We start from the raw sequence: 27,136 nt of genomic DNA, 5'->3' as shown, positions 1-27,136 counted from the left end.
TACCGAGAAAAGACCGTGAATCAGTGTTGTACAGGACTGGAAAACTTATCTTTCTATATAAATAAAATTAGAGTTTTATAAGTCACCTCAATTTAATAATTAGCTGGGAGACAAAGTTTTTATTTTAAATTTTATTGTAACTTATTTATTTATTTATTTATTCATTTCGACGGCAATCGCCATTTTACTTAGAACTACTTAATAACTACTTAGAAAACCAATGAATAAAAATATACAAAGAAAATATTAAGGATTTTTTATTGCCAGAATATCTATATAGCGTTCGTAACCTCTGCTTAACGAATTGTCAGCGTCTTTCTCTTGATATAACGATCCCCTCTCCCTGCCTTTAAAAACATCTCAGCTCCTTTGATGAAAATGAAATGGAATCAACGCTTGCGCCAACAATCGTCTGCTCCGTTTTACACTTCTGTCTGCTGTGCGCTATGTTACAACAGATTTCAGATACTGTACAACAGCTGGGGAATGATGACAATATAATGCTTAGTAAACTGTGATTGATTGATTAGTAACCATGGTAACTTTAGTAAGGCTATGATTGGCCAATGAGTAGGCCTAAATATGGCGACTTGTTGAATTTGTGTATGAATTGAAGAGAAACCTATTAAAGAACAGAAGAACAAAGATAAATAATAACAAGATTGTTCTTGTTACATTCTTTTTTAAGAGTGTTTTAGTTATCTCTAAATATAATTTTACACTTTTTTATCAGGCATACTTATCTATCAATTTCTATGTTGTGATACAGCACCTCGGTAGCCTATGTGTCCATCATGAGCAGTACCTTATAACACTTTCTAAAGGTTCCTTTAATATTTACGTTATTTATAGCAATGCAGTGTTCTGCTAGTTATTAGTTGAGTTTGAGATAGCTATAATTTTAAACGTTGTCGTTTGTACAACTGAACCAAGATAAATGATTTGAAAATTTTTAAAATAATAATGTTATTGCACAATAATAATGATTGTGCAATATTGAATTTCGTTTATAAGAATGCAAATCGTAATGTTAATGGCTGTTTACAGCGTTTTAATGGGTTTGTCATCATTCTGTTTTTATACTATATTCTATATTGAATTAACCGTATTTTTCATTACTTCCCCTCACTATTAACTCAGGTAATCTAGTATCTACGCAATAGTGCAAAGTATTGTAGCCTATGCTACTTGATTTCACTATTTTAACTAGCTTTATGTCAACAAAGCGTTCTGGGCTAAGTCGCGGTGTAGCTGGACGTGTCTGTACCATGCGTTATCTTTATCACAGCAGTTGAGCCATCCCGTGCGCTCCCTCTTAGATCTCACGTCTTGCTAATCTTGAATAATAACTTTCTACACGAATCCTAAACTATCCTAAAATCCTATTTTAACTAATTTAATTCAATAATATAACTATTGTCATTAACTAATCCACTTTCTATCCGGCGACTTCGTAATATATTTTGGATTGTCGTCACGTTGAACACTGCTGCAATTAGCTTTAGCCACCCCCCCCCAATTTGAATTTTTTGAGCCCCCCCCCAAGAATTTCAATGACGCAGTCTGCGTCACAGCCCCCCCTTGTGGGCACCCCTGCATATAGGGAAATTCGCCAAAAGAAAAATGCTAGTATTTTTATTCTTGTAGAGGGGTTTTCATGTTTCATAGCAATGCTGGTCTTACCAGGGTAATTTATACAGTAAATGAAAGCTTATATAAATTTGTAAAGTATGATCAAGATTTGTAACAAATGTCTTGGCTATATTTAGGATAACCAACCAAGAACTATCACTAGTTTTATACTTAAACGATAAAATATAAAATCCCGCGGATTCACCTAATTATTTTATTGAAGTGATAATGCCGCAACGCCTAGGTCTTGCCTGAAGTAATGTGAAAACAATCACAGGCTTGTGTCTAGCATTTTTTGACAAATAATGTAATTGTGTTTTATACATATTGTGGGAAGATCATGTATTGTATTTGTATATCATTGTAGGAATAAATTAATTTTCATTAAACAGGCCTACACTGGTTGTGAGTTAAACTGCGTTAGATTAAAATGTTGCTTACTTGCCTATTTTTTTTATACCAGATACAAAATTAATCATTTTGGTTACTTATCCTTAAATTTAATATTGATTCTATTTGTTTTGACTTTTTTCAGAGGGAAAAAACCTGCCACTGTGGACAGTGGGGAAGAAGTTCCACTCAATGAGGATGAAGATCTTGTTGAATAGATAACTTACCCTGTATTATTAAAGTAATCGTAAAATGAGGAATTTTTGAGGGAATTGTTTGTTGAAAGTTAAAGATACGAGGCATTTTCAAATGTAAATGTGTTATGTAAATATTCAATATAAATCTATTTAGACAAATTACCTCTTGTGTTTTATTTTTAATTTAAAAGAATTCTGAATTCTACGTACTGAATAGTAATAATATGTAAAATTGTAGGGTTGAAAACTATAATAACTCATGTTTTCCTGCTCTTTTATAAAAATAAGTTTTTAGATGGTATCTCACCTTTTTATTTAGAGATGTGGCTTGGCATTTAACAACTAGAGGCATTGAAGTTATTAGATTATGTTGTGATTGTGAAAATTATCTGAAATATTGGAAGATTATATTGTGCTATGCATCTCAACCTAAAAATATGAAATTTTCATTACATGTGTCAAGACTGTGTGAAACCTGGTAAAAGCATATGAATTAAATTTTCAGAAATAAAAAAGAGCTTGTAAGTGGCTAAAAAAGAATTATTTCTTGTACTCTTCAATTTATATTCAAATTAGATGTTTCAATTTTTATTCAAATAAGATCTTTCAAGTTTTATTCAAACTGGAGGAGCGGGAACTTCGACGCATGATTTTAACTTGAATCAAGTTTACAAACCCGATCCTTCAAGTTTGCAGATTTGACAAACCAAACTTATTTCAAGCTTGAATCAAGTATTTTTTCAATTTATATTTAGATTAGATAGTTCAAGTGTTATTCAAATTAGATGTTTCAATTTTTATTCAAATTAGAAATTTCAAGTTTTATTCAAATTAGATGGATCAAGTTTTATTCAAACTGGAAGAGCGGGAACTTCGACGCATGATATTAACTTGAATCAAGTTTACGGACCCATCCGAGCAAACTTGTTTCAAGTTTGCAGATTTGACAAATCAAACTTGTTTCAAGCTTTAATCAAGTATTTTTTGCTATCTGGGACCCGGAAAATCTGCCCACCACAGACTGGATAGCGCTGGGTTCACAACGATATGGTAGGCATTCGGTTAAATATCGAGCTTGTTTTGTACTGGATGACAGACATCGACTTTTTAGTATCGGCTCTGGGCTCTGGCTCACCGGCTGTCTCATGTCATGGTGGAAGTAAACTATTGCCTTGGTGCCTTCTGCTGCAGCTGCTCCTATGTCTGTCGTCAATCGTCATAATGTGGCCTTGACGACGGAAGGCCATAATTTTATTCACAATATTGCAGTGAGAGTGAATGCAAATAAATAAGTACAACATAATATCTGAACCTGGCATAAAATTTGTCAATGAAAATGTTTATTATCCAATTACAGTAAGACTGATAACCAGCATGATGAATATATAAGAACTTAAATTACGGAGGAATTTTAAAATTAATATTCCAGTATCTTGTGCAATTAACGCCGGATAAATGACCACCCCCTTACTTTTAAAAGCGTTTAGATGACCTTTGCATATTTCCTCCATAATAATGCACTATGCACCTTCCACCATGCTATGCACCATGAAACTGATCAAAAGGAACTTGTTGTTGGAATAAATTAAATAACATAATTAAATCAAATATTTTCCTCTCCTTTTAGGCTAGTGCTAGTAGTTTTTGTTGTCTCTGTCTTCTCTCCTTCTGTCTGTCGGTGGCACAATTTGTTTTTCAGGATTAATTTTGCCAACAGTGTCATTTAGAGGCTTCTGATTGACTATAACGAAGGTTTAGTAATTGAAAATTTTTTTTGTTCATAGAATAAAATTATAAATGCCTCAAATTCAATTTTATATTTTTTTATGAAATTAAACTGTCATAACCTAACCTAACCAACCAAACGTGCTGACAATGAAAAAATCTAATGAAGGTTTATTAATCGAAAAACTAGTTCTGTTCATAAAATAAAATTATAAATGCCTGAAATCCTATTTTATAATTTTTTTATTCTAAAACTAAACTATCATAACCTAACCAAACTAACCAGACTTGCTTATAATGAAAAATCAAATGAAGGTTTAACCGAAAAAAATCTGTTCATAAAATAAAACTATAAATGGGTCAAATTCAATTTCATAATGTTTTAATTATAAAATTAAACCGTCATAACCTAACCAAACCAACCAAACTTGTTGATAATGAAAAAAATGCAATACAAAAAAATAAAGCTACGGGTGGGATTCGAACCCGGGTTCTTCGGATCATCAGCCCAGCACTCTATCCACTACACCACCGAGGCCGATGGCATCATCCGTATCGTCGCGGTAATGATGTTCCCTCAGCCAATCAGAAGCCTCAAAATAATACTGTAGGCAACACTAATCCTGAGATAAAAATTCAGCCTGTCGGTGTTGGTTGGTTTGGTTATTTTTAACAAAGTGTTATTTGCAATCTGTTTTACATTAAACAATTAATAAGTAAATACGATGACATTTTTATAAATAAAATAAAAATTGGAAAACATGAGTTAGCAGCTAAACTTGTTTGTTTGCGTTTTGGTTGGTTGGTTGGCGCTATGGAAGCCAATCGATTTACGATATTCGATAGTATTTGTTTTCATACTACGACGATCGATACTTAACCGTATGCCTACCATATCGTTGTGAACCCAGCGCTATCCACACCAGGCTGAAGATAGCTGACGTTCCATCTGACGGCCTGTTTTTTTGCCCATTTGATTTATGACAGGCCGAGTGGTAACTGGATGGAATTCAAAATATAGTAGACCTCCATGTGGATACCTTTGAAAATGTAGTTTGCTATTTTATATTTTGATTAAAATAAACATTATTAATTTCATCGGTTAGACCACGTTGTATGTATGTATCTGTAAAACTGATGTACGTTTTCGTGTTAAATATGTACCGGTAAATTGTTTAGGACTACTTCACTTCTACATAATAATTCAGATATTATTATTTATATTAGAAACTTATAGGAGAAAGTATGTGTCACAATGCTGATACCGTTTATTATTTATATTAGAAATGATGAAATACATTTGGTATTCAAAAGAATCCAGGTCCCAGGTAGAGTAGGGAGTAGAAATTGCAATGCGCCCTAAGCCTAAGTGGAATGTAAAGATTCAAAACATCCAACTCGAGATGCATACCACTTAGGTGAACGCTGAACTCCCAAAACATATGAGTAAGAATTTACCTGGAAAGGTGGATGGCTTTATTGAAATTCACCCAGAACTGAAAATTAGCTTGAACATAAATTATAAACGTACACCTCCCAACTAACTAAAATATTATTTAGCATTCTTAATTTTGGTATTTTAAGTCGATACGGGTATTGTTTTTGGCTACCAGTAAATAAGTAAAAAAAATGTATTACAATTATTATTGTATGTAAATTACATTATGATTATTATTACATTATGTGTGACATTATTATTATATGTAAAAGAATTTATGTATTAAATAACAAACAATGGTACCAATATGTGACTATCACACAATTATAGATATCAGTGTTTACTACTGATATATATTATCAAAACTCTTGACACTTTCCAGAAAGTTGATTTATGAAGCGATGAAAATTAGGTTTTGGCTCGTGATCCGACATGTGCGGGTCTTGGGATCTGCGAGTTAAAGTTGTCATTTTCGATTTGTTATTACGTAAGAACAAACAATGGTACCAATATGTGACTATCACACAATTATAGATATCAGTGTTTAATACTGTTATATATAATCAAAACTCTTGACACTTTCCAGGAAGTTGATTTATCAAGCGTTGAAAATAGGTTTTAGCCGGCGATACGGCATGTGCGGGTTTTGGGATCTGCGAGTTAAAAAGTTGTCATTTTCGATTTGTTATTACGTAAGAACAAACGATGGTACCAATATGTGACTATCACACAATTGTAGATATCAGTGTTTACTACTGATATATATTATCAAAACTCTTGACACTTTCCAGAAAGTTGATTTATCAAGCTTTAAAAATTAGGATTTGGCTCGTGATCCGACATGTGCGGGTCTCAGGATCTGCGAGTTAAAAAGTTGTCATTTTCGATTTGTTGTTACGTAAGAACAAACAATGGTACCAATATGTGACTATCACACAATTATAGATATCGATGTTTAATACTGTTATATATAATCAAAACTCTTGACACTTTCCAGGAAGTTGATTTATCAATCGTTGAAAATAGGTTTTAGCCGGCGATACGGCATGTGCGGGTCTCGGGATCTGCGAGTTAAAAAGTTGTCATTTTCGATTTGTTATTACGTAAGAACAAACAATGGTACCAATATGTGACTATCACACAATTATAGATATCAGTGTTTACTACTGATATATATTATCAAAACTCTTGACACTTTCCAGAAAGTTGATTTATCAAGCGTTGAAAATTAGGATTTGGCTTATATTTGTTAGCCGAACAAATTTTGACATCTACCATAAGAATCAGTGAAATTATCTTCTAACTGTAAACCAAAACACATCAAACACTGTTCTTTAAAATCATCATCAATTTAATTTTCAACGCTTGATAAATTACACTTTCTGAAAAGTGTCAACAGTTTTGATTATATATAACAGTAATAAACACTGATATCTCTAATATTGTTATAGTCAAATATTGGTACCATTGTTTGTTTTTACGCAATAACAAATCGAAACTAGCAATTAATTTTTAACTCAAAGCCCGAGACCCGCAACCGTCGAATCACGAGCTAAAAACTACTTTTCAACGCTTGATCATTCAACTTTCAGAAAAGTGTCAAGAGTTTTGATTATATATAACAGTAATAAACACTGATATCTCTAATATTGTTATAGTCAAATATTGGTACCATCGTTTGTTTTTACGCAATAACAAATCGAAACTAGCAATTTTTAACTCACAGCCCGAGATCCGCAACCGTCGAATCACGAGCTAAAAACTACTTTTCAACGCTTGATCATTCAACTTTCAGAAAAGTGTCAAGAGTTTTGATTATATATAACAGTAATAAACACTGATATCTCAAATTGTGTGATAGTCACATATTGATACCATTGTTTTTTCTTACGTAATAACAAATCGAAAATGACAACTTTTTAACTCGCAGATCCCGAGACCCGCACATGTCGGATCACGAGCCAAATCCTAATTTTCAACGCTTGATAAATCAACTTTCTGGAAAGTGTCAAGAGTTTTCATAATATATATCAGTAGTAAATACTGATATCTCCAATTGTGTGATAGTCACATATTGGTACCATTGTTTGTTCTTACGTAATAACAAATCGGAAATTACAACTTTTTAACTCGCAGCTCCCGAGACCCGCACATGTCGGATCACGAGCCAAAACCTAATTTTCAACGCTTGACAAATCAATTTTCTGGAAAGTGTCAAGAGTTTTGATAATATATATCAGTAGTAAACACTGATATCTCCAATTGTGTGATAGTCACATATTGGTACCATTGTTTGTTCTTACGTAATAACAAATCGAAAATGGCAACTTTTTAACTCGCAGATCCCGAGACCCGCACATGTCGGATCACGAGCCTAAACCTAATTTTCGACGCTTGACAAATCAATTTTCTGGAAAGTGTCAAGAGTTTTGATAATATATATCAGTAGTAAACACTGATATCTACAATTGTGTGATAGTCACATATTGGTACCATTGTTTGTTCTTACGTAATAACAAATCGAAAATGACAACTTTTTAACTCGCAGATCCCGAGACCCGCACATGTCGGATTACGAGCCAAAACCTAATTTTCGACGCTTGACAAATCAATTTTCTGGAAAGTGTCAAGAGTTTTGATTATATATATCAGTAGTAAACACTGATATCTACAATTGTGTGATAGTCACATATTGGTACCATTGTTTTTTTTTACGTAATAACAAATCGAAAATGACAACTTTTTAACTCGCAGATCCCGAGACCCGCACATGCCGTATCGCCGGCTAAAACCTATTTTCAACGCTTGATAAATCAACTTCCTGGAAAGTGTCAAGAGTTTTCATAATATATATCAGTAGTAAATACTGATATCTCCAATTGTGTGATAGTCACATATTGGTACCATTGTTTGTTCTTACGTAATAACAAATCGGAAATGACAACTTTTTAACTCGCAGCTCCCGAGACCCGCACATGTCGGATCACGAGCCAAAACCTAATTTTCAACGCTTGACAAATCAATTTTCTGGAAAGTGTCAAGAGTTTTGATAATATATATCAGTAGTAAACACTGATATCTCCAATTGTGTGATAGTCACATATTGGTACCATTGTTTGTTCTTACGTAATAACAAATCGAAAATGGCAACTTTTTAACTCGCAGATCCCGAGACCCGCACATGTCGGATCACGAGCCTAAACCTAATTTTCGACGCTTGACAAATCAATTTTCTGGAAAGTGTCAAGAGTTTTGATAATATATATCAGTAGTAAACACTGATATCTACAATTGTGTGATAGTCACATATTGGTACCATTGTTTGTTCTTACGTAATAACAAATCGAAAATGACAACTTTTTAACTCGCAGATCCCGAGACCCGCACATGTCGGATTACGAGCCAAAACCTAATTTTCGACGCTTGACAAATCAATTTTCTGGAAAGTGTCAAGAGTTTTGATTATATATATCAGTAGTAAACACTGATATCTACAATTGTGTGATAGTCACATATTGGTACCATTGTTTTTTTTTACGTAATAACAAATCGAAAATGACAACTTTTTAACTCGCAGATCCCGAGACCCGCACATGCCGTATCGCCGGCTAAAACCTATTTTCAACGCTTGATAAATCAACTTCCTGGAAAGTGTCAAGAGTTTTGATAATATATATCAGTAGTAAACACTGATATATCTAATTGTGTGATAGTCACATATCAACAAATCGAAACTGATAGATTTAAAAGTGTAAAATGGTAAAGTGAAAGCAGCTAGTCCAGTTGATCTGGCATTAGAATTTTTCACGAAACTCCGAAGTCTTGTACATTAAAATTAAGTGTTTGTCTATGACTTTTGTACTGAATAGGCTAGTTATTAATAACTTTTCCAATAAGTCTGTTTAAGTTATTGTAAGACAAACATTTTTCGGGTCAATATTATCACCAGTCTACTCACACTAAGACTGAACCATGGACAGAACCAGGACCAAGCACTGGTCTGTTGTAAGTTGAAGCGAGTGTTCCTATTGTTCCCTCCTGACAGTTTTATGACCTAGCATTCGTCAGATGCTCGACAGCTAACTTCAGCCTGGTGCTATCCACACAGACTACAGAGAAGAAGTCACTGTCAGTTCGCCCTTGAGAAGACATTAAATTGCTTTTGCCTTGTGCAGTCTTTCACCTTTCTGGTGGTTTTAAGAAGTATTTCTTATAGTTTTCCGAAATGCCGCGACGTGGAAGGTCTCCTTCCCCAACTCCTAGCAGGTGAGGCAATTTTCAGTTGTTATACCAATGGTTTACCTATTGTGAAATATTGATTGACTTAGGCCTATAGGATACCTAGGCCTACGCATTTTCTGAACCACGTTTCAGTGTCGGAATCATTCTCCTCTAGAAACATTCCATAGCTTTGGGCTTTTGTTTCACGCATTTTGTGTTCTGTCTGAAATATCTTGTTCCTAAAATTTTAGCTTACGTACAGGCTTATTATGCAATAAGCAATTAGGCGTTTGAGTCAGAGTTTTTGAGACATGGCTAGGACTAGATAATCACCTGGATTGCTCAATTTGAGTTAATGGTAGTCACATGATTTTATAATTAACTCTTATCTCCAACCTTGGAATTTGAAATCCACCACAGTTACTTTAAAAAGAGATTCAACATGTAAGCTTTAATAGGGAACTTAAGTTTAAGTAACTAAGGCCTAAGTAGGCCTCGTCCATGTTACTTTCCCAAAGGCTATTACAAATGTTCAAATAGGCCTAATTGCATGTATCACACAATTCGGTCAGCTGAAGACATTAAGCCAATCCGTAAAAAAAAATGTCATCCAGGGGCATGACACCTGTGTTCTCAGATTCTAATGAATATTTTTTCATAAATTTGAAAAAAAAACTTCACCAATATTTCTGAATTTTTAATTTCATAAGGCCTTTCGCCAGCAATGCTGGAATCATCAGACACATCACAAAACTGAAGGTTATGTTTAAAAATACAATTCAGCTTCTCTAAGGGATATAGAGAGGAAGGTTATTTTAACCAAAAGTAGCAAAATGGCCATTGGTGACCTGCATGTTCATAGGATACACAAACAACCACTTAGCTAAAAGATTCGCCCAATCCGATGATTTCGAGGTGTATGTCTAAACCAAGGATTATGAACACCTCACTATGCCCCAGTGGTTGTACTTACTTACTTGAATACTTGAATACTTGATTCCTTCATCCTTGACCAACAAACGTTGGATAGATTGCGTCAAAAAAAAGTAACTTATAAAACACTATTATAAACATATATATATACAATTTAAACTGTACTGACGGATGTGACTCGGATTTTTGGAAAGTCGAGTGGATTGTCAATCAGTTCCTTGATGGAGTACAGAGGCCTAGGCCTACTGACTAGGCTCTGGCGAAGTGCAGACTTAAACTGCTTTGGTTCTAGGGTCCGGATGGTTATCGGTAGCGTATTAAATAATTTTATCGCTAGAGATGGATATGAGTTAAGCGTGTGGCTAAGTCGACAACGGGGTGCATCCAGGTCATAGGCTCTGCGGGTTCCATAGTTGTGCTGCATGTTTCTGGTTGAGAAGTTGTTTATATTTTCTCTCAGAAGAACTAGGGTGTTTAGCGCATACTGGCTGAAAACTGATAGTATGCCAAGTTCTTTAAAAAGAGGTCTACAGTGATCGGTAGGGCCAGAGGATGTTATTAGTCTTAGCGCCTTCTTCTGCAGCAACAGCACACTCTGGGTCGCATAGCAATGGCCCCATACCACCAGTCCATAATTTATGTGGCTATGGAATAATGCATGGTACATTATGACTAGGTAGGGACGTGTAATCTCATGCTTCAGTTTCCTGATCAGATATAATATTCTGCTTAGCCTGACGCACACTCTCTCCACATGGAGGTTCCAGTTGAGTTTGGAATCGATCCAGAATCCTAGCAGTTTGACCGCCTCGTTGGTAATGACTCGGTTGTAGTAATATCGCTACAAACACACTGGTCACCAATTATTTGCCACACAGGACTGGAATCGAACCCGAGCAGACGAATGCCACTGGCCAAGTGACACACGCCCTAGCCTTCTCAGCTATCTGTGCTTGAAGACTGAAGAGTCAAAAACCGGTATTTAAGCTGACTCCACCAATTGCGAACAAATAGCGCTACAGATGGTTGTTCAATGCGTTACTAGGTAGCAGCACTAGTTAGTCACGGACTATTTAGATGATATTTTTCAGTTGAAATACAACAGTGATCATAAATGTGTTCCTGAGACTTTGCTGCAAAACATTATTTTTCCTAAAATGGCTATATAACGATAACCTCGTCCAACTAAATCAAAGTTCAATTCAATATTACATTGTAAACTATATGTCTTTTGATTTTGTGAGATTTTTGTTTCAAACAATGCTGGTAAATTTAATCTGTCGTTAATTCATGGCCATTGTTATTGTTATTATATTGTTACGTACTGTTATCATATCGTTGTTATTGTCATCATTTGTATAGTTATATTCTTGTTGAAAGAAATTGTTGCTGATCTTATCGAATTATGTCATTATAGGTTTTGTTGTCGTCTTGTTATTGTTACTATTTGTTGAAGTCTATTATTGTTATCTTTTTTGTAAAAGTTAAGTTATTGTTATTCTTTTTTCGGAGTCTTATTCTTCATTTGCTATTGCTTACTAAAAATGAAATGTTACGACCTTGCCTTTTTTGAACTAATTTGAAAATTTGATTGTTTGTTGGATGTAGTTGTTTTCAATTCATTCTTCTTTTTTGTTTAAAATCCAAGTTTCAGCTTCATATGTTAATACTGGTCGAATTATACTATGATATATTATTATTTTTGTTCTATGCGAGAGAATCTTTGAAGTCAACAATTTCTTACAAGTGTAGGCCTACATACATTTATTGGCCTGAGAAATCCTATAATTTATTTCCATTCTTCACTATTGCTGCTTGATATAACTATATTTAAATTGTTCAACCACTTCAAAAATATGTCCATCTATACTAATTACATTTTCCCTCATTTCATTTGGCTGTCTCGTGAAGTGTATATATTTTGTCTTCTCATCATTAGGCTAATCTTTAGGCCTATTTTCTCTGTTTTTTGTATGAACAGTCTGGTTAGCTCCTCTAGGTCATCTGTTTTTTGACAGAATGACTACATCGTGTTTCATCTGGTGTTCCGCAGGGTTCTAATTTAGGTCCTCTACTTTTCACAATTTTTATTAATGACATTGTTGAATGTATTCATCATAGTAAAGTTCTTCTATATGCTGATGATTTAAAAGTCTTCAAAGAAATAAACACTGTTAATGACTGTATACTTCTTCAGGAAGACCTAGATCGTTTAGTAGGCTGGAGTAATAAGGGCTTAAAATTTCATCCAGTAGATGTGCTGTCGTGAGGTACACAAGACGTACGCAGAATATCATTAATTTTCGCTACTCAATGAATGGTGCTGTCCTTCAATCTCTTTCTAAAACCAAAGATCTTGGAATTACAATTGATGACAAGTTTTCGTATGCAGATCATATTGCTGAATCCTGTAAGATGGCTTATCGTAACTTGGGTTTTATAATCAGATCTGGGAATTTCCTGAAAGGCATATATGGACTCAAGCTACTATATTTCTCCCTGGTTAGGTCTAGACTTGAATTCGGTTCAATAGTGCGGTATCCACATCATGCTTATCTCATTGAGATGATAGAACAAATCCAAATAAAATTCCTACGGTATCTATTTTTCAAAAGATTCGGCTATTTCACATATGACATATCATATCCTATATTACTGGATCTGTTCGAAATGAAGAGCTTAAAGAGTCGTTGGGATGTACTAATGCTGACATTTCTCCACAAATTGGTCAATGGAAAAGTTGATGATAGCGAGATCTTATCGCTGTTATCTTTCCTCGTGCCTCGTCCCTCGTCCAGAGTCCGTGTTTTGTTTGCTCCTACATTCGCCCGGACTTGCCTGGGTGCCCAGTCTCCTGCCAATGTTTTAATGAGGCTTTATAATACATTACCCCAGGGTATTGATTTATTCAACTCGACCCTAGCCTCTTACAGAAATCAGTTGTTGAATGATAATTTATTTTAAGAATAATTTCATAGTACCATGGCTATAGTCTCAATTCAATTTGTTGTCTTTCAATTTAATTTAAGTTGCTCATTTTCTGTTGTTGTTGTACTGTTGTTTATGTAAAGTGTTATTTATTTAATATTGTGTTGTTACCTACATGATGAAGAAAAGACATTTTGACACGTGTTCACACAAAGTATATGCTGTATTATGAGTATTTGTACTATGCTGCAATGTAATTGGACGTAAGTCTGTATTGTAGCATTTAAATAAATAAATAAATAAATAAATCGTCCGCAAAAGCTAGGATGTTTATTTTTGTTCCCATTTCAAAGCCTATACAGTAGAACCTCGATAAGAAGACCCTCGATAACAAGTGACCCTCGATAACAAGTCACCCTTGATAACAAGGGTCATTTTCAAATCCCCTTGAAATTATTTAACCCCTAATCACATGTTATTGCAAACCTCGATAAGAAGTCAACCTTGATAACAAGTCTTTTTTTATGATCCCTGTGAGAGTCTTGTTATCAAGGTTCTACTGTATTTGTTTGTCTTACATGTTGGAGGGCCTCTTCTAAGGCTATGTTAAATAGTATAGGTGACAGTCCATCACCTTGCCTTACACCTGTCCTAACTTCAAAGCTTTCTGATAACTCTCCATCTAGGCCTATTTTTACTTTGCATTTTGATCCATTCAGGAAATTTTCTACTAGATTTATTAATTTTCTGGGGATTCCACACCTTTCCATTTGTTGAAATACTTTTCCCCTGTCAAGGCTATCATAGGCCTTTGAAAAATCTATGAAAAGCCCATGTACTTCTTTATTATATTCCCAGTGCTTACTAATAACTTGTTTAAGTATGTGAATCTGATCCATTGTAGATCTCACTTTTACAAATCCCGCCTGGTGATCCTCTATTATACTACTTGTATGTTCCTCGAGGCACTTTTGAATAATCTTTGATAAAAATTTATATCCATGACTGAGCAAAGATATTCCTCTGTGATTACCACATTAATAAGTTATTCTTTTCACTTAAAAAAAAAACAAAAACTTTCTTAATCATTATTATAAAACTATTTCTAGAATCTCCTGTTCTTTTCAAACAAAAGGAATATGAGGCTGGCTAAGTTTACTTCTATGGTTGAATTTTTATGAATTTTCAAAAAAAGTTACCCTGCAAAATCGCCAAAATGGGCTGGCCATTCCACACTTAAAAACATTGGCCACTGCTAGGTTAATTAATGGGTTGCATCGAAATTAACTTTAAATTGTCAGTTTGTTCTAGGTTTGTGGGTACTTTCCTGTTAAAGGGAACATTCATTAGAGACAACAAGTCTTATAATTGAGCTTAGCTCTTTGGGATCAACTTCAATGCAACAAATAAAGCAACATCACTCAATAACGGCAGAACACATTTCAGCTAAACTTAACAAGATTACTGAGACTAATAGTGAGATGGTTAATAAACAAACAAATTTCAATTAGATAATGCTAATGCAATTTAAAACGAACTTAAAATTTCCAAATTTTAACATTAGGCTTATGGGACTAAAGTAGCCATATATGACAGTTTTTTGTTTACAAGAAAAATGTAAACAAGAGAATCATAAGGTATTTCTGAACTTTCTAGACTTTTCTTTTAAACCTTTTTAAACCATTCCTATGATTTCAATAAACAAGAAAATGACGTTAAAACATTTTTTTAAGGCGCGGAATTCACTGAAAATCGAGAAAATATACGGAACTACTTTCTCAATGCGCGGAGCATAAACAAGGAGCGGAGGGATACGGACCAGTGACTACTTTCTTGGAAACCTATTTGTGTTGCCAGCTGATTAGAAACAGCCAATATTAGAAATCAGGATTTAATAAGCGATATATCGAACCGCATTGAAATCAATATTTAAGCCGATAATACATCACAGGTTATATTATGTTGAATTACATCGACGGTGCAGTAAGTTATTACACTTATTAAACGCAGAATGAACACTGATCTAATTTAGGCATGTGAGGAAGGTAGGTCGGGCTTTATGAGTATTCGTGACTACATTAAGTGTTTTGAAGTAAGGTAAGATTAGGGAGGTAAAGTGTAGGTTATAGGTAGGTGATCGAGTTGTTTATTTGTGTTGCACCATATAATTTTCATCTTTTGGAATAGTGGGTTAAACGGGGAAACGATTTCAAAAATGTTTGCATATGGTCTTAACAAACCATCTACTGTATTCTAGGATTGACTTTATATAAAGTCAATGATTCTAGCAAATTACTACATAAAAACCGAATGAAAAGAACATTTGGATTTGGACCTTTGACCATAGCAAAACTAACATATAATTTATGAAATGTGAAAAGTTGTATATCATTAAATACTATTCTGTAATATTAATAATTGTTCGGCAAATCCTCATTTTAATGGCTCGGCTGAAAATGGAATCTGCGTTTTGCTTATTAAGGACAGTATTAAAATGCCGTCTCTAAATCGTCCTAATAATGGTAGAAGACCTACATTCCAGTTACATTACAATCATATCCTCCATCAAGAATACTTGGTATTAACAATCATAAATTATTTCTAGCAAAGAAAGCTGAGTTTAACCGATTGCAGGGGTTGAAATGAAGACCAATGTTTATGTTGCACAGTTGAATTTAAATGTCAAATTTCCCCTCCTGTTGTAATACTTTAAATACTCGTTTTTTTAATAGTAACTGTTTTTTTTTATACTTTAATATAGCCTACTTTAACCGATTTTAAGGGTGAAAAATGAAGTCCAATTTTTTTTTGTTGTAGGCTACAGTTGAAGTTGAATGTTAAATTTCCTTTCTCTTTTTTATACTAATGCCCATTTTGGATGTTAATACCAGATGCCAAATACTGAATATTTTCCTGGCCAAAACTACCATAATGCACTTTTGGAAGAGGTATCTGAATAACAAGATGTAGTAAAAACAAATCTGAATTATTATAATTTTAATCAATAAAACCAGCATTAGTACATCTATTGACTTTTTACATTTAGTTACTTTTACAAATATCAAATCACGTTTGTTCCGCTCAACTGGCTTTCACCTCTCTGAAAGCAACCCTAGTAATATTTTTTCTCTCTCGATATATCAAATTTTTGTTTTCCCTTACTGATCCATACTCCTTCGGTTTTAATATCTTCAAACGCATTTAAATTACAAATTGACAACTGATCTTTTCTAGACAAAAATAGTACATATACACATGGATTAAGAAATAAAACTGTTCTAAACTAACCTAATATAATCCTAATGTAATAAAACTTGCTGTAGTACCATTTCAAAATTCCGTTTGATAACAGTAAAGGCATGTGGGGAATATCAAACGGAATTTTGAAATGTTACACAGCAAGTTTGGTTGGTTAGGTTGGGTTAGTTTAGAACATTTTTATTTTGATATAACATTTTTTTTTAGTTGTTTGTTGATGATACTGAACAATAATTATTTATCGTTATATTTAGTCGTCAGCTGATATGTTTAAATTTGTTAATATCAATTTATCGGATCGAAAAATTAAATATCAATACAAGTTTTTGAAAAAAATTATTGATAATAATGAATTTTGGTTTTTGGTTAATGATTTTGAATTTACAATACTTTATTCTTGGCATCTGTCAGGAATGTTCCAATGAGGTCTGCGCCTGCCGCACCGGCCCCAGCGCCTGCGGCCGCTCAGCCAATGGTTGTACAGGAGCAGCCCAGCATGTTCAAGCAGATGGCTGCCACTGCTGGTGGAGTAGCTGTCGGATCTGCCGTTGTAAGTAACAATCTGTGTCCAGCAATAGCTTCTTCAACAATAACTCATTTATTTGACCAAATTAACAAGTAAATTTTCATTAGGTATGTCACCATCTTCGAAGTCCTTACAAAATGAAGTAGCCTAGGCCTTACTTAATTTCATCGAAATTACTGTAACTTGTTGAACTTGACAAAACACTTAGACTACTAAGTATTGTAGTGTTCTTGATTGAGGTGTTAAATGCTATTCCACAAAGTATGCCTAAACTTAAAAACCTAGGCCTATGGTTTAAATTTTGCCTCAATATTCAAATTAAACACACCTAAAATTTTGATTTAATGCACTTATTTACATACAAAGGGGAAAATAATTATCATTGGGATCAATAGGAATGCAATAGGGAAGCCATTTTATTTATCCTTGCTATTTGCCTACTGGCTCTAATTGGTTGGGGTGATTGCAATTACCATCAATTAACTAGATAGCCCTACCATGTTTAAAAATTGAATTTAGTGAGTAAGATTGAAAAAAATGTGTTAGTGGTACATTGTAATATTTATATTAATTCATCAAACCGTTGGGTGAGCTTGTCTAGTTTGCGTCTCAGACTTAAGTGAAATAAAATACTATATTGCTGTAGGGCCTATTGCTGTAACATTTAATAACATACTTATGGGAAAATTAATATGTTCCCAATACCACTTAAAAAAGTCGGGACCACGTAAGTTTGCAGTTGGTGGCAGCCAATCACATGACAAGGCTAGTGCGACGTTGCCGCATCGCCCATTGACAACACTAATTAAAATATACAAAGCAAATAAGAAATATTTTCAAATTAGCTGGTATTATTATATTTGGCAACACCGCACCGTTCTCATTGGTTCATTCAAAACCATATGGTAAATAAGCTCCTCCCTCAACTGCAAACTTATATGGTCCCGACTGTAAGTTATTAGTTGAAAACATTTTAATTGAGTAACAAAAGCGTAAAGACGTCTGTTTTACACATAGCCCAATAGCAAACCTTCAACCAATTCAAAGGGTTTCTCAATTTACAAATTGGTTACGACCATCGCCTGATGACTATCTCTCCCAGGGTCACACCCTCGGCCACGCCATGACTGGGATGTTCAGTGGAGGCAGTAGTGAGGCTGCCGCGCCTGCCGCAGCCGCAGCTCCCAGCAACTACGCAGCAGGTGCGGGCCCTCAGGAGCCGACGGGACCTTGCGCCTGGGAGATCAAACAGTTCCTGCAGTGCGCGCAGGGCCAGAGCGACCTCACTCTGTGCGAAGGCTTCAACGAGGCTTTGCGCCAGTGCAAGGTTGCCAACCGTGTGTGTAAGTATCTCAACCTTGGCTGCCCTTTAGGCAATAATATTTTTGAATTTATAAATGGCGGTACTGTAGCTCTGAGTGTCTACTGGGTTTGACATAACACTCCCAGGTCAAAGCCGTCTCCCATTTTGGAATCCAAATTGACGCAGTTGGAACTAACCCAAGTGCGCTGAAGTAAATTACTAATTTCCTATGAATTCGTCAACTTTTTAACCAAGTTAAACTGATAGGAAGAATTATTGTGAACAGTGGCATCTTTTATGTCACATAGGCTGTCACAAAAATCTCTGCAAGAAAAAAGAATTTAGATTGAAGCACACTCTGGGAGTAACTCATTCTACCGTATGTTTTGGAATAAACATTTGGCAACAGCTGGTTCATACTTAGTAGGAACATTTTCAGTATCCGAATAGTGAATACCACTGACCACTAAAAAGTGACTGATTTTACTAAAGGGTCACTAAAGTTGGTTTTAATTCAAGCGCATCATAGGCTATCAGAACAAAGTCAACTGTTAGAAACATTGCAACTGCATTCTACGACGGCCCTGAAGGGACACTCAGTTTAATTTTTAATTCTTTTTGTCTTTCATTTTACTTTGACTTTTTTCTCGAAGTACTTCGACATTTCTATCTAGTCTAGTTTTACTTCAACTCAACTTCAATACGAATACGTTCATTCTATTCTGTTTCTAATTTTTTCTCTGTCTGCTGTCTCACTGTCTCTCGTCTCTGTCGCACCGCACTCAGACCTAATAAAATCCTTGACAGAGTCAATATCGGAAAAGTGTCTCCTTCTATGAAGTCCAAGCTTCTTGGTATACCTTTTAAGTGTCCGCTCACTTATGCAAATGTTATGCTTCAATAAAAGAATTGCAAGCATTTCAGGCTGTTGAAGGCCTAAACTGAAATATTGTTCAATCAGTTCATTAATGTCATATTCCATTATGTGACCTAAAGCTCAAACCCCTTTCTATCTGCCAATTCTTATCAAAAATATGTCTACAGCAGAAACACCCCTACATCAACAGTTAGTTGGGTTGTGGTTGCCGTAAAATTATAACAAACTATAAATAAGCACATTCGAGAATAAAGTCGAAGTACTTCGAGAATGATGTCGAAGTACTTCGAGAATGATGTCGAAGTACTTCGAGAATAAAGTCAAAGTACTTCGAGAATAATGTCGAAGTACTTCGAGAATAAAGTCGAAATACTTCGACATAAAAGTCGAAGTGAATGAAAGACAAAAAGAAACTGGAATGTCCCTTCAGGGCCGTCGTAGCATTCTTAGGACAGAATCTTCTTTTCAACTGTTTCTGTTTTGCTGTTATGAAACAGGGTTTCACGATTTGTTAAAAAAAAGAAGAAAATCATTGAACAGACCTAAGAATAGAAGGAAAGCCGTTGCTTTTCACCCATTACTGTTTAAATTACCAGCATATTACACAATAGGTAATGGAAATAAGAAATATTTTGTTCAAATTGCTAACTTTCATCATCTGATCTATAGCAGGCTCACATGCCAACTAATATAAAAGTTTGTGCAAAAAAAGTGTAGCTAAAGTGTTCTTTAAAATAGTAAAGTAAATATGACATCTATATAATTAATACGCTACATGAAACTTTGTCGGTTGAACTCCTCCGCCATTTCTTAACCAATTTTATCCATTGACGTCTCATTGGAAAGATCGTGTCGCGTAGATTTGCAAACTGGCCTTACATTTTTGAAAAAGTCCCCTGGGCTCTGCCCCAGTGGCTTTGAAAGTTCCCATGTTGTCCTTATGAAGAACATAATTGTTTACATTTTGATCAGCTGTATAATTTAATTGCTGTTATTTATTATTCAATTCAATGAAACGCATTGAGTACATTTATTTACTATTTGAGTTTGTGTAAACATAACCTCCAAGACGGATCGTGTTAGTATGGTTGTATCTTAAACTTGTGTATTTATCGTTGTTTTGTGTCGCTATGACGGATCGTGTTAGCATGATGGTAACTTAAATTTGTACATTTATCGTTGTTTTGTGTAGCAATAATTTGTTTATTTGTTATTTTTTTTTCTTTTAAATGCCTCCGACGCGACTACAACGAAACATAGACAGGAGGCGTAATCGTGATAACGACCGCAGCTACAGAACAGGGGCGCGTAATAGACTTAACTCATCACAGTCAGCACCTGACCCTGGACAATCTCAACTATTAGGCTACAAATGCGCCCTAACACTATCCCAAAACGACTTTTCGTTGTCAATTGGCCCTCTATCAATGACCTGTGTTGCCTGTACAGCGAGGCATTTTGAGAAGGAGAAAACCGGACGGATTGCTTTAGGTTAGCAATAACTAAGATAAACATGGTCTAAGTTATACACCGGTAATCTTTGAGTTGACTCTTTTAAACTCATTGTAAATATGACTGTTATTCGTTTTGAAATAACTTCTGTAATACTTTGCAATTGCTCGAATTCGAGCAACATGTACACTAGTTTTAACTTATTTGTGTTCACTATTTTGACTGAATGTATTTATCAGTGAATGTACACAGAATACTTTGATCTAAAATAATTCTTTCATCTATAGATTAGTTGCCTAGTCATGGGGTCTTTGTTGTTGAATCAGTTATTAAACTTCTAGTGCTGATTATTATATATCTTATGTCAATAACTTCTTGTTCTTATATATCTTGTGTTCTAATAAAAACTTTTTTGTTTCAGAGTTATAATTTCGTTCAACCGGATAGCCAAATTATGAAAATAATTAGTTACAAGATTTTAAATTCATTATTATCTTCTTTAATTTGACTTAACAGTTAAATCACGCCAATATATTTGTTGTTCCACGAAGTAGTAAAAATAGTCAAATAAAATTGTAAGCATTAGAAATATCTTTTTCTGTATTTTTACCTGACAATTTTCTATTTTTTGGTTATGTTTTTATTTTAAAACAAATTAAACAATTGTTGATTTTCAATGTGTATAATTTATTTACCAGTATACAAAAAAAAACCTCATTCAGTGTTTTTGGGTATAGAATAATGTCCCGTTTTTAGGAGCTACTCATTGAATATTAGGTAAGAGTTATATAATGAGCACATGACAAAACAGCATGGGGCTAGTTATTTTTACTATTACACCTAAATTAGACGCCACTAAAACGGCAAAAGGCCAAATCTAAGAGAAGCATCATGAAGAGCTATTTATAAGTATTGAGGCTGATGAAATGGTCTTCAAGTTTTGTTATGTCAAATCTTTTACTATATTTAAATTAGTTATAACAATACTTGTTAGGCCTATGACAAACTTTGTAAAACACTTGAAAAACAGTTTAAATTTTGCTAGATGTTCATTCATTGTTTTTTTTGTAAAGACTTTTTTTGCTTTACACTTGCACAACCTAATTGCACAACTTAATTAGTTATTTAATTAATTAAGTCATAAATATCTTCAAATTCAAATAAAAGCTTCACTAACTAACCAAAGAAATAATTGAACATACTACTTTCGTTTGAACTGCTTGAGTCAATTTCCACAAAAAATTAAATAAAAATAAATCGACCATTACTATTAAAATTCTTTAAGTCTTTGTTCTATCTATGAAAATTGAAACCATCTATTATAGACCGGTTAATATTGAAATATCATTAGTTAGTAAAGTTTCGTCTTTCATTGATTAGGAAATGTTCTAACAAAGTCCTAAATTGGGTAAATTGCTCATGTCAAAGGTTGTCTTATCAAAATAACCATTAGAATAAGTTTTAAACTAACTGCTTAATAGTTTCAAAGGTCAGTTTTGCTGACAGTTATAATTGCCTTGTCAAACTATTACGCTAAACTTGACTTCTTAAAACACCTATCAAAACTGAATTAGGTATTTAACTTTTGGAAATGTAAACCTCAGGTTTAGTTATAAACTGCGATTCATTGATACATAAAATCTTGGACCCTTCCATCCCACTTAGATAAACAAACACAGGTGGATGTTTATCTTCCGAGTCATAGGATTTTTTTTTTTTTTTTAGCAAATTTCCCTATAGGGAAGTAGCTATTACCGTAGGTGGCATGGTAAGACTTAGGCCTGGGACCGATTTACTTTTTCATTTTGATGTCCCCAGAGGCCAAAAACACCATTCGTTCAAATTTTTATATATGTATATATATATATAGATTTATATATATATATATGTGTCCGTGAACACGATAACTTGAGTAATTTTTATCCGATTTTGATGAAACTTGGTTTGAAGGTGTAAGGCGGGATAAACTTGAATGAGTTCGCGAACCAGCATGATCGGACCATGGGAACGGGGTTTTACGGGGGGTTTTATGGGGTAAAAATTGGTTTTTCTAATTTTTGACCCTCCAAACGCAAAATTTCCCAATTTATCTTCAGACCTTCTTAAAGAGCTTAAAAAAACAAATAATTTAGTATATCAAAGTGTTTTTGTACTATTATTAGTTACGGAGAAAATTCAAATAATTGTTATTTTAAAATTCCCATGTTATTCTTATGGGGAATATTGTAAAATGTTGTAGTCTGCTTGTTTATGGATATATTTTGATCAAACTTGGTAAATTTATTTATTTTATACTAAGTTATTAATATTTCTCTAGAAAACACACTTTTTTACCCTCCCTGTAGCAGCAAGCCTATGTACTCATAAAAATTAATGTTAATTAAATACATTTAATTGAAAATCAATTCAGGCAACTGGAAATTCGCTTAGTCGGCAGGTTTGCTGCGGCGGGGGTATTTTAAAGCCCCTTATAACTGGTTTAATTTAAACCAAGACTTGGCAAACATTTGGTTTAATTTGGCAAGACAATTTAGGTAATAAATGTTTAGTATTTCAGGTTAATTTTGAGAAAATTATTGTAAATTTTAGTTTTGAACCATTCCTCAATTTAAGATAAAGTTGACATCAGATTGGCAAAACAACCCCAAAGCGCAAGGTTAGTAATCTCTACACCAGTTGAGGCTTGTTGTGAGTCAAGTTTTTCACTGTAAAGTAAAAACAAGTTATGAATTCTCATTGCGGTTCTACCATAGACAAAAAGAATTAAATATAGACCTTTAGCTGTGCTGCGGTTACCATAGCTTCTGGCGCACACCACTGGGATGTACCATGTAGTTACGGCGTACGCACTACGTAACTACACGGCCCTCCAAGCGGTGTGAACCCCCCCCCCTTAACAAATAATTCAACCGCCCCCCCAAAACAGTTCTTAAACTACTTACTCTAACCCCCCAATATTTCTTTATAAAACACTTCTGGTGCATTGGACTAAATAATTATAGACAGGCACAATGTAGCAGGATTGTCGCCCCTAAGTTTCAAAACTCTACAATCTTTAAATTAATTAATTAACATTATCCTTAAATGTTAACTCCCCCTCACATAGAAATCCACCATTATTGCTTCAAATTTGACAGAGACTTGAGAAATGCTGAGAGTGCTATCTAGACCACTTCTAGGTGTGCAGGTGTGTAGGTAAACATTGCTCTCGTGTGCAGCAAAGTGCCACTTTCACCACTAGTTACACAAATAACTATTTCCTACTACAGGGATGCTAACAAAATGTATATAAAAAAAAATTAATAGCGTATAAAATTATAAAATTTGCCAAGTGTGATCAAAATATATCCATAAACAAGTAAACTACAACAATTTAGAATAACATAGGAAATTTAAACATTATGATTTTGTAATTGTGTCTGTAACTAAGGAAAAAGTAAATCGGTCCCGAGCCTAGCTGTTACCATGAGACCTACGGTAATAGCTACTTCCCTCACGGAAATTCGCTAAAACAACCTTTAACAATCATCAAAACAATGTTTATTAATTTATATTTTCATCTTTGAATTCAGGTTTCACTTTATCATGTTGGTCGTATCGTTTGTAATCAACTGGTAATGGAGGATAAGTTTCGTCTCTGATGCATATTGATCTTTGAAACGGATATTCGTAGTACCAACACGAGTCGGTGAACGTATCCGTTAATTTAGCACAAGTGATGCTGTATAGATCAGTGCTCGTCTTGGGATCGGGCGAACACCAGAGACCAGGACAGCAGTACACCCATCGGCCGCTATATGACTCCTGTTCTGTGTGGCCACACTGAAACCATGTTGGTACCTTTAGTAAACCAGTTTTTTTAAGGAATTAAATCGAAAATGGTATAGTTTAAATAGCTAACATGAGATATAGAGTCCACGGGCTAAGAGATACTCACAAAACAATTGTTACAAAACATAATACAGGTAATACTGTCTTACCTATAATATACTTCATTCCACACTCATCTTGCACACAGAGAAATCACTCAATGGTAAACTTGGTGGTGTCTAGCACTAGTGCTGGTGACTAACGCAAAGTTCCACCCCTCGCCTTTATGTACTACAACGCTCAAGGTGGAGGAAGAACCCTGTGCCTTGTGCCATAAGAATTTCAGCACAATGCTCACCTTTCGGACTCTTATTTTCTCGTCACAAGTATATTCCTGGCACAACATGCCAGAACTGAAATTTACTTTTCTGCGTCTCGCAGTATGGAGTGTCTATAACCTATGTATTTTGTATGGTAGTTTCAGCGACACTAGCTATCTACACAAAACACCTCATGACTTTACTTATTTCATGCTCTATTTCAGTATTTTACTACCATACTAATTTTGACTATTGTAAACTAGTGATAAGCAGTCACTGGAGAGTATCATGCCCGTGTTTTGCATGTGATGACGTGCCATGGGCTCAACAGATAATAATTGAACCTCCCCCCCTCCATGCTAGGTGCAAAACTCTTCCTTATGCCACAAACCTCCTAAAACCTCTTGCGCCCCTGGGTCCAGGTCTATTCACTAAAGCGGCCCTTGGGGACATGGAGGGGCGAGCAATGTCGAAACACTCTTACCGTGCGTGACAGTGGAGTTTTTTGTGCTGCAGCACACTGGGCAATACATTGTCCAGGAAGTTCATTATCATTTATTTAAAGTCATTTAAGTTCAGTCAATCAATTCTAGGTTATATCATTCCTTCATGTATGCTCAGTTTTTCATATTTTAATAATTAAATAAACTCAGTTCTTTTACAGCAACACATGATTTTAATTTATACGGTCCACTACAAACAATTACATCAGTTTTAATTTGCTTGAACGATAAATGTAACAGAAACTAAGTGACTGACCTAAAATAATAGAACTCTAGCAATATAAGCAAAATTAAAACAGCATATTTGTTTATTCCGGTATGGTAAAGTACAAACATATAGGTAACCATCTTGAGAAATAGTCATATTCATGTTTAGTGAAATGTCAGCAAAATAATAAACAATAGGCCCCTCCTGGCATGTAGGCTATGTTGTCATGTAATATTGCATGACTTTTAAGTTTAGAATCAAGTTCGAGTTATTTAAGAAACAAACTTTTAAACCGCCACCATTTTGTTTTGTGAATTTGAAACATCTTCATAATCTTTTGGTAGCTTTGTCTAGGCCTAGTTGTCATAAATGTTTGCGCAAAGTTTCCATTTCGTATGTTTAACCATTCTTTAGAAAAAAATTAATAACTGAAAAAAACAAAATGGTGGCTGTGTGAGTAACTAAGGACTTCAGGACGTTTTAAATATGATATTTAGGTATGTTTCTTACCCAGGAGCAATGCCCTAAAATATTGGTAGAGAGTTCCGGGACACCCTGTATAACCACTCAGACAGCAAGTACTTTTGATTTTGTTTTAGTCGGTACAAAACTTACCCTGTGATTTTCCTCAGCACAATATCCAAGAGTATTCGAATCCAAGTCATCTACGTCTTCTAAATCTTGTGTTGACCATGGCGGAGGGTAGCGTTGAAACGTTTCCGCATCCTGTTTTGAAACTCCAAAGTCTAACATTAGAAACAAAATAAACATCTTTAGAGACATATTTGCACTACAAGAAAAAACTGTAACAGCTTCTAGCATGTTCATGAATAAACCTATCAAGCTTTAGTTTAACAGACTTATAAAAGTGTTTTTTAAGTTTGTTTATGTTTACGCAAAAACATAATTTATTCATGTGTTACTGTACTGCATATGATTTTAAAAGGAAACATTAGGTGCAATTAATTATTGTAAAATCTTTTAGCACATTCTGTGTATTGCTCTCATATATGTCATATAAACTTTCGTCCTATTTCCAATCATATTTGGACATTTATTAATCATGTTTATTTCTGTTTATTTTAAAACTAGGCTATGTGTGAAAATGTTTTCATCTTAACATAGTTTCAACGAAGAGCAATTGAAGATAATTCAAATTATTGCATAGTGATTAAAGCCAGAAATTTTGAATCTCAATACGGAAACCAAAACTTAAAATAAATCCGAATCTCAATTTTATTCAATTTTATATATTATACAAAAATGGATGTGTAAGAGTTTAAAATACCCTCACCGCAGCAAACCTGCAGACTAAGCGAATTTCCTTTTGCCTCATAGGATTTAACTAAAATTGTCTCCTTAAAAATATCTATTCCCAAATAGAATTAATGCTTTAGAATTTTTATACTTTTCAA

The 27,136-nt window shown here is 34.3% G+C and overlaps 2 protein-coding genes across 2 annotated transcripts; one reads left to right on the top strand and one right to left on the bottom strand.

The window, feature by feature from the left end:
* The first annotated feature begins 9,476 nt into the window (after positions 1-9,476).
* LOC128992520 (coiled-coil-helix-coiled-coil-helix domain-containing protein 2-like) lies at positions 9,477-21,557 on the top strand. The gene is made up of 4 exons (XM_054416137.1): positions 9,477-9,648; positions 17,134-17,272; positions 18,351-18,591; positions 21,302-21,557. Coding segments are annotated over exons 1-4 (423 nt in total). The 5' UTR covers positions 9,477-9,607; the 3' UTR covers positions 21,304-21,557.
* Positions 21,558-24,423: 2,866 nt separating this feature from the next.
* On the bottom strand, positions 24,424-26,592 carry LOC129003498 (uncharacterized). The gene is made up of 2 exons (XM_054431796.1): positions 26,337-26,592; positions 24,424-24,702 (listed from the first exon to the last, which is right to left on the bottom strand). Exons 1-2 carry the CDS (start codon positions 26,547-26,549, stop codon positions 24,424-24,426), a joined length of 492 nt encoding a protein of 163 aa, XP_054287771.1. The 5' UTR covers positions 26,550-26,592.
* Positions 26,593-27,136: the final 544 nt, after the last annotated feature.

This window comes from Macrosteles quadrilineatus, unplaced genomic scaffold (genome assembly GCF_028750875.1).
Source record: "Macrosteles quadrilineatus isolate MER2022 unplaced genomic scaffold, UCM_ALF_1.0 Scaffold_1__1_contigs__length_201487025, whole genome shotgun sequence".
In the NCBI taxonomy this organism is placed as follows: Eukaryota; Metazoa; Arthropoda; class Insecta; order Hemiptera; family Cicadellidae; genus Macrosteles; species Macrosteles quadrilineatus.
The sequence above is the reverse complement of the archived record's forward strand: the minus strand, read 5'-3'. Positions and strand labels throughout refer to the sequence as shown.

Excerpts from the sequence above, each read along its gene's own strand:
- LOC128992520 (XM_054416137.1), top strand. The coding sequence starts at position 9,608 with ATGCCGCGACGTGGAAGGTCTCCTTCCCCAACTCCTAGCAG. Across the intron at positions 9,649-17,133 it reads CCTTCCCCAACTCCTAGCAG|GAATGTTCCAATGAGGTCTG; the intron begins GTGAGGCAATTT and ends GGCATCTGTCAG. Across the intron at positions 17,273-18,350 it reads TAGCTGTCGGATCTGCCGTT|GGTCACACCCTCGGCCACGC; the intron begins GTAAGTAACAAT and ends TATCTCTCCCAG.
- LOC129003498 (XM_054431796.1), bottom strand. The coding sequence starts at position 26,549 with ATGAACATGCTAGAAGCTGTTACAGTTTTTTCTTGTAGTGCAAATATG. Across the intron at positions 24,703-26,336 it reads GTGCTGAGGAAAATCACAGG|TGTGGCCACACAGAACAGGA; the intron begins GTAAGTTTTGTA and ends ACATGGTTTCAG.